Source organism: Nilaparvata lugens, chromosome 8 (genome assembly GCF_014356525.2).
Source record: "Nilaparvata lugens isolate BPH chromosome 8, ASM1435652v1, whole genome shotgun sequence".
In the NCBI taxonomy this organism is placed as follows: Eukaryota; Metazoa; Arthropoda; class Insecta; order Hemiptera; family Delphacidae; genus Nilaparvata; species Nilaparvata lugens.
Window position 1 is genome coordinate 43,755,608 of NC_052511.1, and position 12,167 is coordinate 43,767,774.

The 12,167-nt window shown below is 35.6% G+C and overlaps 1 protein-coding gene across 3 annotated transcripts in view; it reads right to left on the reverse strand.

The window, feature by feature from the left end:
• Nucleotides 1–10,817, reverse strand: part of LOC120352755 (kinesin-like protein KIF20A) — a 17,024-nt gene extending 6,207 nt beyond the window's left edge. Inside the window, exons 1-3 of one of the 3 annotated variants that reach the window (XM_039434857.1) lie at nt 10,709–10,817; nt 4,638–4,832; nt 1,481–1,572 (exon numbers count right to left, since the gene is read on the reverse strand). In XM_039434857.1, the coding sequence (XP_039290791.1) occupies nt 1,481–1,572; nt 4,638–4,802 (257 nt within the window). In that variant the 5' untranslated portion in view covers nt 4,803–4,832; nt 10,709–10,817. Of the gene's footprint in view, nt 1–1,480; nt 1,573–4,637; nt 4,833–5,020; nt 5,537–10,708 lie in introns of those variants that run through there. The other 2 variants (XM_039434859.1, XM_039434858.1) reach the window with 2 other exon arrangements.
• Nucleotides 10,818–12,167: the final 1,350 nt, after the last annotated feature.

Genomic DNA, 12,167 nt, shown 5'->3' on the forward strand with positions numbered 1-12,167 from the left:
AGTAAAGTATACTCTACTTTCATATTGAAACTACATTCTAAGATTAGGCTAATTGAAAATATAATACAATTTTTATGTTATAAAAATCTAGTAGAAGATGAAGTAGACATCTTGGTTTTGAGAATGACTTGGGACAGAACCACCTCTCTAATCGAAGAAGATGCACAAATTGAAATATCAATTTATAATTTTTGTTTATTTTTTAAACAAAATAAATTCGTCTTGACGACAGTGAATATGACCTTTATATTATAATTATTATTCATGCTGTAATCCGCACACTGCACCATTAAACTCCAAGGCGGAGATCTCAGAATATATGCATAATCAGTACGGTAAACCGGGGTGACTTTGTCCCAATTTTGGAGAGTTGAGATTTTAAACAGCTTGCAATTAATATTTAAGTTAGAACAAATCTCTTGCAATATATTTTATTGTGTTCTGCAATGTTTGAAGAGTATTTTTCATTATAAAAAGTTAGTATTTTTCTTAACTTTAACAAAGTTTTTTTTAAATAAGAGACAATGTCAACCAGGGGTTGGGGTGACTTTGTCTCACTTTGAAAAATATATGAAAAAAAGTTAATATTTAAGAGTTAGACAAAGTAAAACTAACTGTTAAACCTTTAAAGTAAATAATGACATTGAAAACAAATGAAATCCACATCAAAAAAATCACAAATAATTTATTGAAAAATATTTGAGTTTCTGCTGCCTAAAAATCTATTGTAGCGTCAAGGCATGTTGGCTCCAGCTGCAGAATCAGCAAAGAATATAAATATATATTGAGAACATATTAACTTTGAGTAAGGTGAATATTATGTAGAATACATTATATTTATCATATTTTGAATTGTATTTGCATCATATCCTGCATAATATCACAATTTTTATACTGGGACAAATTCACCCCAAGTTTAACCTAAGAATGACCTTGTTGTATCTAACTAGTCACAGAACCCTAACCAGTTCAACTATGGATGTTATAGAAATACCAATTGAAATATAATAAACAGGCAAAAACAAAATGTACTCGACGATGTCATAAGTCTTTTAGAAATAAGTTTTCTAATACGAAGTTATCCAACAACAAAAAGATGAAGCAGGCAGTTAAATTCAACTAATATATCGAGATTCGACAATATATTGATTGTGGAACCTCGAAAATGATCAGGGCTACGGGTAAACATCGATTTAGGATGATAGAGATCGGATATCTCAATAAATTGAATATTTTTCCGCGAGGTGGGATGAAGTCACCCCGGGGTGGACAAAGTCACGGTAATTTATTAACTATACAATTAAATTGAACATTCGTCAAATCATCTTTCAAGTAAACCAATATCTCAGCTCAATTTTTGAAAAGTAATAGGTCTATTAATGATCCCTGTTTGTATTTAACTTCTAACTGGGATAGTTAGGTTCCAACAACAGGATTCAAATAGTAAAATTGAAGAGAAGAAGAGCCAAACCAAGTTTACCTGTACGTCTCGTTGCCTCTGCTGACTTTATTTGAACCTTCAGTAGCTTTTACTAACAAAGTATTGGAGTCGGTCACTTCAAATACATCGTTCTGCAAAAATAGCACACAAACATTAATGGGTTTTAAAAACAAGAGTGAGAACCATCAAAATTTAAGTTAAGGTAATAACCATTTAATTTAATTTAAGGAAAACCCATCTAATATGAATTTAACTACAAAAATGTCTCTCTAGTTATAACTGGTCATACATATGCAATGTCTGTGATACAAATTCTGTGATGTCTATGTTTATTAATGTTTTAAAGTCCTATTTTGATATACACTGTCCTGTAATTAATTATAAGCCAAAGTCTAAATCTAGTCAGAAAAACTGGTACACGCCTGAATTAAAGCTCATGAGGGAGCACCTAATGATGCTGTATAATGTTTGGAAGATAACTAATACTGAAAATGCCAAAGTTATATTTAAGAATTACAAAAAACAATATTGTATAGCTATTGATAGAGCGAAAATTATGGCAAATGATGATGTTATCTGTAAATCCTCTAATAGGAGTAGAGCAGCATGGAAAATTGTAAAGAAGAAAATAGGAAATGACTCAGCTCCTCAAAAAATTAATATTTCACCAGACATACTCAATGACTTCTTTGTTAATGTGCCAAATACTGTATCCAAAGATCTAAACCAATCTTCGGTGACCTATGCTGAACTATTGCATAATTTTAAGTTTGCTGAGGGTATTAATAGCAGCACTCTTGAATTCTCATTTAAAGTGGTCAAACCTGAAACTGTGATATCCATTGTGAATAATTTAAGCTCCTCAAAAAGTGAAGACTGTTTTGGTCTATCGAATTTTATTTTAAAAAATATAATTGAATCAATTTTGACACCATTAACTCTGATGATAAATATAGTCTTACTCACTGGTCAATCCCCGATTGTTTGAAACTATCATTGCTCAGCCCAATCTTCAAGAAAGGTGATCGAGAATTACCAGAAAATTACAGGTCAATAGCAATTGTACCTATCATAAGCAAAATAATTGAGGCCTGTATTTTCTATCAAATGTACGAATACTTCTCAATCAACAAATTGCTGAATGTAAACCAATTTGGTTTCAGACCTGACTGTTCAACTGCAATGGCCGTTGAAAAACTAGTCAACTTCATCCTGGATGAGTTTGAAAAGAGAATGGTTGTAGGGGGAAAAATGCTAGACTTGAGTAAGGCTTTCGACATTATACCACATAATATTCTCTGTAGGAAGCTTGAATACTATGGAGTCAGAAACAAAGAGCTTAAATTGATCGAAGACTACCTTAGCAATAGATATCAGATTGTTAAACTTAATGATGAAGGATCTGAAGCAAAGAAAGTATTGGCTGGAGTGCCGCAAGGTTCAGTCCTTGGACCTTTTCTGTTTTTGGTCTTTGTTAATGATTTTAATGATAATGTACCTTGTTTTTCTGTGCTATATGCTGATGACACCACCATTCTTAGTGCCAACAAGAGTGTAGACAATGTGGTGGACAGTTTAGATGCATCAATTGCAAGTTGTAAAGAGTGGTATAGTGCGAATTGCATGGTTCTCAATGAGGGAAAGACAGAAAATATAATTTTCACACTTAGAAATAACTTAAGCGATATCCACCAAACATGTATGAAACCTGTCAAACTATTAGGCATTGTATTGGATAGTAAATTAAGCTGGTGTAGTCACATTGAGCACTTATGCAAAAAGCTATCAAGAGTCATTTTTCTCTTAAGAAAACTAAAATCCTGCGTTAGTTGTGATACTTTGATTCTTACTTATTATGGTTTGTTCCACTCGCAACTAAACTATGGTCTTGGACTTTGGGGTAATAGTAGTGAGGTGAAAAAAGCATTTGTATGGCAAAAAAGAGCTATTCGTTGTATTGCTGGTTTGAAGAGTCAGGAAACATGTAGGAACAGCTTCATAGATTTGAATATAATGACCCTTCCATCTATGTATATCTATGTCAATTTAATTTATGTAAAAAAAAATATGAAATTTTTCCATAGACATAGCCATCAACATGAGTATCAGACCAGACACCGAGAAAACCTAGTAACTCCAAGTATCAGGCTACACGTAAGTCACACAGAAGTCACAAGTATCAGCAATATATTTTGTTCAATAAACTACCTCAATCAATCAGAAACCTGCCATATAAAGTATTTGCGCTTACTGTATCATACTGGCTGAAAAAACAAGCATTTTACTCAATTGAAGAATTTCTCGCCCATGACTTGAGAAGTTTGACGTACCGGTATGGTTGATGTATCAGCAATAGTTTTTAATAAATGTTTTCTGATTTATACTTTAAGTATGTTTTTATGTTTGTAATTTATGTTTCAACATGCATACATGTTAATTATGTTTCTTGCATACTTAATGTTTATGACTATTTGACAGCTTATTGAATAATATGCTCATTTTAATTAATTCTTTTTGACTCGACTGTAATATAAGTCTTAATTAGATTAGTGACTCCGACCTATTGTACGCTAGTATAAGATAAACTTGTACTGTACTTAATGGCGAATAAAAATCTTGAATCTTGAATCTTAAAATAATATAAATTTTCCAATACTGTGTAATATTGAAATGTAGAGTGTTAGATCCAAGCGCATTCTTATTTGACTGATTGTTGAGAAGCTTGATATTTTCTGCTGTATTGGCAGTTTGAAGAGCAACAGTTCAAATGTTATAACTAAGTGTAAACTAAATTGAGGGTTGGATCTCAAATTACTTCCATCTTGATCAATTGGTGTTTTTTCTAATAATGACATGATTTGACATCCATCCCTCAAATGTGAGTAATGGACAAAGAAGCTATAAACAATACAGAATAGATAAAATAATATAGAATACTCAATTAAAGGGAACCAAAGAAAAGAATAATCTATTGAATTCTATAGTTATCTATATTTTCCACATAATTCTAAGATTTCTGTATGAATAAGAAAAGAAATACTAGCATAATGTAGAAATAAATCGTGACATAAATTTCCAATTTGTCGGCAGATACGACTAATCAATACCATGTATTTCATAGCAGTGAATAGACATGAAAGAGTAGTGTGAATCCATGTTTTCAAAAAAATCATGTTTCAAACAACCAAGTACTTACACTTTCATTTATTTGCCTCCCATCGTGAGGCTTTACCCGCAGGTAAACCTTTATAGAATCGATTTCCTTTGTAGCTGATTCTTCCACTTCGCTGAAATTGAACTTCCGTTTAGCAAGGGGAGCCGAATACTTGAAACCGAAACTTGATCCCTTTTTGCTAGCCATGATTGCAAAGGTTTGAGCATGAAAGGAAATCTGTGAATAAACATTCAACATTAAAAACACAAACAAAAGAAAGTAGCATGAGCACGCCTTAACGGAGATCTTCCCCAAAAAATCAAATTACTTTTTCAATAACTATAAAACTACAGTAACTTACTGTTTTTAAGAATATCCAACCCGTAAACTGTAGACGTTATGTGTTTTCATAAATTCATCCATACCTTTTATGCGTGTACTCCAAGTAGTATCATTAATTTATAAGAAAAATATTGTTGATCAGGAATATCAACAAGTTAGTATGAAACATCATGATCACAATCAAGGCCGGGACACACCTGTCATGCAGTGTTCCGATATTATTTGTCACACTCATGTCAATATTATATTGTAGGGTGGAGGGGTGGTGATAGAACAGGTGAGGCTTGCCCCATTCAAGTCCGCCTGTATGATTGGAGTGGAATCATGCCAATCATAGAATATCGAATGTAGAATGCCAATCACAGAATATCGCGTGATAGAAGGACTTAGTAGTGGTTTCGTATGGTACTGTCATGCTTGCAAGGTTAGGGTTCCCGAAATTCTTATCAGCCATGCCGTTTCAAAAACTTAAATCAGTCCAAATGGTAAAAATAATACAGTTTCAAGTCAAAATATTGAGAACTGTGAGTTACGAGTTATACTTGACGAGTTTGAAAGACTGGGTGAAAATTATCTGAACTTGAGTGGTAGGTTAGAAGTGATCGAAAAGAAAAAAGTTGTATGTGAACATGTAGCTGTAGCGACAAAAATGCGTTAACCAACGACCAAACTGAAGAAACCAATGGAACTTTTACACTTTATTCTGAAGAATAAATCGTTGTGGAACTAAAAAAGTATCTCGGGGTCACAAAATTAAGCCAACCTGCAACTACTGTAAGTAATGAGAATATTCAAATTCTAAGCATGCTTAACCAACCCAACGTAAGTGTTTCGTCTGATAATGTTCACGAATTAGTGCTGACGAAGACAAAAATGCTGTTTGAAAAATCAGTTGAAATTAAAAGTAATAATAAAACTATGAATAGAAAACTGGCTAATGCAAAAGTTGATAAACAAAAGAGTAGCACTAAGACAAATGTTAGCATTAAAGGCAGTGGAAACAAAATAATTGGCACTTCAAAATCAGATAATCATGAAGTCAAGTCGGCTGAAGATAGGGAATGGCTGTTTTTGTCTAAATTGTCCCCTGATGTTCTAATAGAAGATTTTCAAACCTTTGTTAATCAGTTCAGCTCTAAGCCTGTTTCTTGTGAAGAAGTAAGAAGCAATTCTCATTATAACAAGTCTTTCAATCGTGGAGTTGCAATTGAAGATAAAGAAAATTTTCCAGCCTGCTTGTTGGCCCAATGGAATTATTGTAGCCAATTTTAGATTTCAAAACAGAAACAGTACTAGGAAGCCTTTTCGGCATGCAAAGCCTCATCACCCAGTAAAATAGCTTCTGCTAATGCAATGAAAGATACAGTTTCTAATGATAGCTTACAATTTTGTTTTATAAATGTTCAATGTCTAAGACAAAATTTAATTTGTTGACTTATCCTTGGAAATACGAAACCACATGTTTTATGTGCATGTGAACACTGGCTCGAACAGGACGAAACTGACTTCTACAATAAAATTATGTTGGAAGATATTACAATGGGTCTTGCAAATGTATATTGTCATACTGCCCTTAAAAATGGTAGTGTAGCCATTTTCGGTGATACAAATCTGAGTTTTGAAAAAATTAATCTTGGAGTCTTTTGTGTTGAGCTTGTTTTTGAGGTTGTAGACATTGTTATCAGCAACTGCTCACTGGTAGTTATTTGTGTTTACTGTTCAAACCAGGCATATTTTGAGCAATTTATTGTCCAACTCGAGTTGTGTCTTGAGTTTATCACTGAATTGGCTGAAAGAATCTATATAGGCAGTGATTTCAATGTCCATCTTAACAGTGGTGATTTAAAGGCAGAGAGGCGGCCTAATACAATAACGTACTAAAGATGCACAATTTGTTCTGGACTGTCCTTGAACCGACAAGAGGACAGAACTGCCTAGATACTGTAGCAACTAATGACTGCTCAAAAAATTATATAATAGGGCTAAGATTGTGAACCCATTGGTGGCAGATCACTGTGCTGTGCTGATTGATGTGTTGCAACAACTCCAGAGAAATGTGGATGTTCCTGATTGGGTGAAAAGGTATGAATTTAGCAGAAGAAAAATTACAGAGGATAGTGTAGCAGCTTTTCGACAACACCTTATAGGGATAAATTGGAATTTACTGGACACAATCTCCACAAGTGAGGAAAACTTTAATCTATTCCATGTAAAACTGACAGAATCATATAACCTGTCATGCCCAGCAGTAGCCTACAAAACGAATTTTGGAATTGTTAAAAATCAATAACGCCACACAAATGAATAGTATACTCCAGAGTTGGGTAATATCAGAGTCCATGTTACCATGTTGTATGCTGCCTACAAGACTAACCCATCATTGCAGGGAGAGGAGTACAAGAACTACAGAAGAGCCAAGCAGATCTACAGAATGGAGATAGGGCAAAAAAGAATACAATGCCAGTTTCATTGACAGATCCCATAATCCCACAAAAGCAGCTTGGAATCTCATCAAGGACTCTTACAAGGTACACTCATTGACAAAGTGTAGGCCCAGTCCTGATGAAGCTAACAGGGCTTTTCTGAACACCGTGGGTGAGATAGTGGATAGCATTCCACACTCTGGCCACGATCCAGCCTCATCACTGCCTTAAACTCTTCATGAGTTTCATTGTTTCAGGCCATTGAATGCCGTGGAGCTGGAAAACATTGTAGAAGAAACCACCTTCAGCTAAGACATTTATGACCTATCCACATATGTCCTAAAAAAGTTGTTGGTGTGATAATTGCTCCACTCCTTCTGTTAGTCAATGCCTGTCTCATTGATGGAATATTCCCAGACTGCATCAAGGTTGCAAGAACTGTGCCCATAGCCTACATGAAAAAGGCAATCCTGATGATATTGGCAATTTCAGGCCAGTTTCTATCGTGCTAGTCATCAGTAAAATTATAGAGACTGCTATGTTGAGGCAAATGAATGAGTATTTGGAAAGTAATAATCTCCTTGGTGATATGCAGCATGGTTTTAGAGGGGACAGGTCCAGTAAATTAGCAGTGCTCTCTCTTGTCCAAAGAATACAAGAAGTCTTTGAGGAACATGGATCAATTGAGTTGGTATTGTGCGACCTCTCAAAGGCGTTCGATTGTGTGTCCCATGTCATCTTGTTGAGAAAGCTGGCTAGATATGGGTTCCGGGGAAGAGCGTGGAAGATGGTCGCCTCGCCGACTACCTTAAGGACAGAAAGCAGGTAGTTTCAATAATGAGTGCCAGATCAAATGAAGATGTACCCCATGGTGTGCCCCAAGGCTCAGTACTTGGCCTGCTGTTATTTCTGGAGGTGATTAATGACTTGCACGTGGGTGGTTCCAGCTTGCTTTTTGCTGATGATACCACAATCATTGGTCAGGGCAGACGGCCCCATGATGCCAAATCCAATGCTTACACGCTCTTTTGATACTGAGCCTGTGACATTACTTGGTTTTGGTATTGATACCAAACTATCATATTACCAAAGTTTGCAAAAGGCTTTCTAGTGTTGTTCATCTGCTCCGGAAAATGAGGGGGCTCACTGTTGATCACCTGCTGATGTTGTACCATGCGGTATTTGCCAGCCACATTTCAGTATGGCATCCAATTTATCCAATATCGTGATCGATGACCAGGCTTCCCCGGATAGATCGTGTCAAAAATTGAAACTGTATTTTACATGGCGTCACAGACCAGCATAGTCGTCATTGAAAAATCCTCTAAAGAATAAAAGCTCCTCCCAATAAGCCACCTTAATAGGGTGTTCTTGAACGCGGTAGGTGAGCACCCCTTCACTGAATGTGGCAGGCAGTTGAACATCATGATTGCCAGAATCGGAAAACAATCCCTAACCTTAGACAGTTGACAGCGTGGAACATCCAAGTTGGTCCTTCCCCGAGTATTGTAGGTGTGCACTTCCCCTTACAGCATCTTGATATGGGGGCACTAAGCGCATGTGAGGAACATTCTCCTGCTCCAGAAGAAGGCACTCCGTGTAATGACATGTAGTGAGTATGATGCACACTGCCAGCCCATATTTCAGCGTTTGGGTATCCATACAGTATATGGCCTCTACTTACTGTCATCACTCCTACATGTCAGAAAAAACATCTACACATTCACTAGAAGAGAGGAAGTGCATTCACATGGAACTCGAGGGAGGGTCAACTTGGATGTGCCGTGCTATCGCCTGTCAAGAGTGAAGGATAGTTTCCCAGTGTTGGCTGTGCAAATGTTTAACTGCCTGCCAGAACTCAGTTAGGCGCGCCCTGTAAATGTATTCAGGATTATATTGTCACGGTGGCTCATAGAAGGAGCTTCTACCAGTTGGAGGACTTCTTTAGTGAGAGATTTGCTGGACTGTGATACTGCCTAAGTTTGTGAATATTGTTTTTAATTACTTGACACGATCGATCCTGAAACAACTGGCCTTGATCACGACATTGGATAATCATAACTTTTTATGACAGTTGTGACACAGCCTTCACGTCATCATGTGCCAAGTACTATATTAAAATATAGTAAAAGTTTACAATAGATGTTTCAAGTTCCTAATTCATTATTTCTCTCAACCAAAATATATTATCAGTAAGAGACTTGAAATTTGAAGTATAGCTTGTGTCCTATTTCTATTCACAATGCTGGTTTGATGAGAGAGATCTTAGAGATATATACATAATTCATTTGAACGGCAATTTGCACGAATACGTTGATTAATGTAGGTTTACAAGTTTAAGGCAGTAGTGCTCAGATAATTTTATCCAATTTATTGCTAAAATAAATAGGAATAAAAATTGGACAAATTCTTGAAAGTGAAATGTAATTATTATCTTTTGGAAATGTTACTGTTTGTAAAATTTGGAAGAAGAGCATTTTTGGGCTGATTGTGTTGCTCTTTCCTAGTCATTCTTTATGATTTGTAATTAAAAATAATCAGTAGCATTAATAAATAATAATAAGTTTTCACTCTCGTATTTAGGTAGCTGCCAAGTTCAAATAAAAATACCAACCACAATATTTAGTGAATCACTGGATGAGCTTTGAAAACTTTTCCTACCTAAATTATTTTAATTAAAACAACATTTGTTAAGGAAGGCATGTTCAAATAAATTGTTATTTTTGGTGGGCCTGTTCAAGATAAATATAGGTATATTTCTTTGTAGCCTAGATTCTTTCTATTTAAGATATGTTTGGCATAATAGTGATTTGTATTAAAACCAGGTAAGATAGATTACTGGATACAAAAAGTTAATAGCCTAAATGACATGCAGCTACCTGACATAGAGGTTATAGTATAGTTTTATATGGTAGGCTACTTGATCTTAAGGTGCGTACAGACTGTCGCTCTGCTCCGCAACCGAACGTCACTTCAGCAGAGCGATTGATGATCGACCGGGGAGCAAAAATGGTTCGACCGTGGAACGCGAGAAGATCTAACATCTTCCGTAACGTTCATGATGGGTGCGTGGGCGGCGCGACTGTGGTTCGATGGAGGAACGAGGGCGGTACGAGGGAGGAGCGTGCTTGGTGTGGGTTGGAAGAGCGCATATGTGTATGCAGCTTTATAAATTAGTCCACACACAATCATGTATTTTGGCTGAATGATGGGCTGAGCATATTCATCCTTGATCATGAATAAACATCATATTATTGTATAAAGTTAAAAGACATTACATAAAATATGGAGAAATTTTAATAAATCTCTTCGAAAAATATGATCATGTTATGAATCTGTAAAACTTACGATTTTGATTAATTACTGGCCCAGCAATATAAAGTTTTGTTTTTCATAACTTTTAGAATAAAAAAAAACAACAAATCAAGTTCAGACTCGACCAAAATAAGCAAACTTTATAACTGAGGAGGTGACATGCAAAAGCGAACATATCCAAAAAAATCAAAATTGAGATTATTAGTGGTCTGCATTCTACGGCTTCATTTATATCTCGAGATGATATCAGATTCAAGCAAAAAAAATTATATCCCATAGTTTTCCGTCCTCAAAGATCAGCATTTCAAGCAAAAACGAACGTACCCATCACTATGTTCAATGCAAAAAACGACATATCCCACTGGCCAATGAGAGGGCAGTATTCAGTGTCATGTGACTTGTTTGAATCCCATGATGCACTACAAAAGTTTGGTTATGTTCAGTACAAAGCTTTCTAGTTCAGTGCATGATTACCGGTATTGAGTTCGAAAATACAGTTTACAGTTGTAGTTAATTTTGTTTCTCTGTATACAGTTTATTAAAAATGGACGAAAGTTTAATTTCTGTGAAAGACGGCAATTCTGGTTCAAGAAAGAAACAAAAGACTATTGGTGCGCGTGGAAAAAAGAAGATTGAAAAGTACAGTGCTCCTTCAGGATCCAACACATTCATTCTGTGCTCACATAATAACAAACGTTTCAAGTGCTTTGAGGTGAGGCCAGCGGATGCTAAACAACTACGAGAAGCTATTTACAAGTTTCCTGATAAATATCATCAATATTCAAAATTAAGTTCATTCATGAGCTTCAAGAATGTTAAAAGAAGACGACCAAACCAAAAGAACAACACCGGTAAGCCCAAGCCCCGCAGTTACAATGTGGAATATCAAGTTTTTAAAGTGAATGGGAGGGTAATAAAAATTTGTAAAAAACTGTTTCTGCACATTACAAGAGTGAAACCAACAAGATTGAATAACATAGCCAATAAAATTACTTCAAACAGGAGCTTGAGGGAGACTCGAGGAGGTGATCACGTTAGCCACAAGTCAACTGCAAAAAAAGAATCGGTGCGGCAGTTCATAGGTAACTTAAAAGGGAGAAAAAGCAACCGAAGAAAATCCAAGCGAATTTATTTAGATTCCGATCTGAACATAATTAAATTGTTTAAAATTTACAATAGTTCAGTTGGTTTGGAGTTACAAGTGACAAAGTCTATGTTTCGAAGAGAATTTTGTCGGTTTAATATAGGTTTTAAATCACCAGCAAGTGACATATGTAGTTTTTGCAACAAAATTGATATACAGATGGCAAAGGAAAAGAGTGCAAACCCACGATGTAATGACACTATTAATAGCCTGATTTTATAAAAGAGAGTCCATAAGATTCGAGCAAAAGCTTTTTATGAACTGATGAGAGAGAAGTGCCCAAATGACTTATCTGTCTGCTTTGATCTACAAGTGCAACCGTTACCAAGAAGTCCCGTTCAAGAAGCA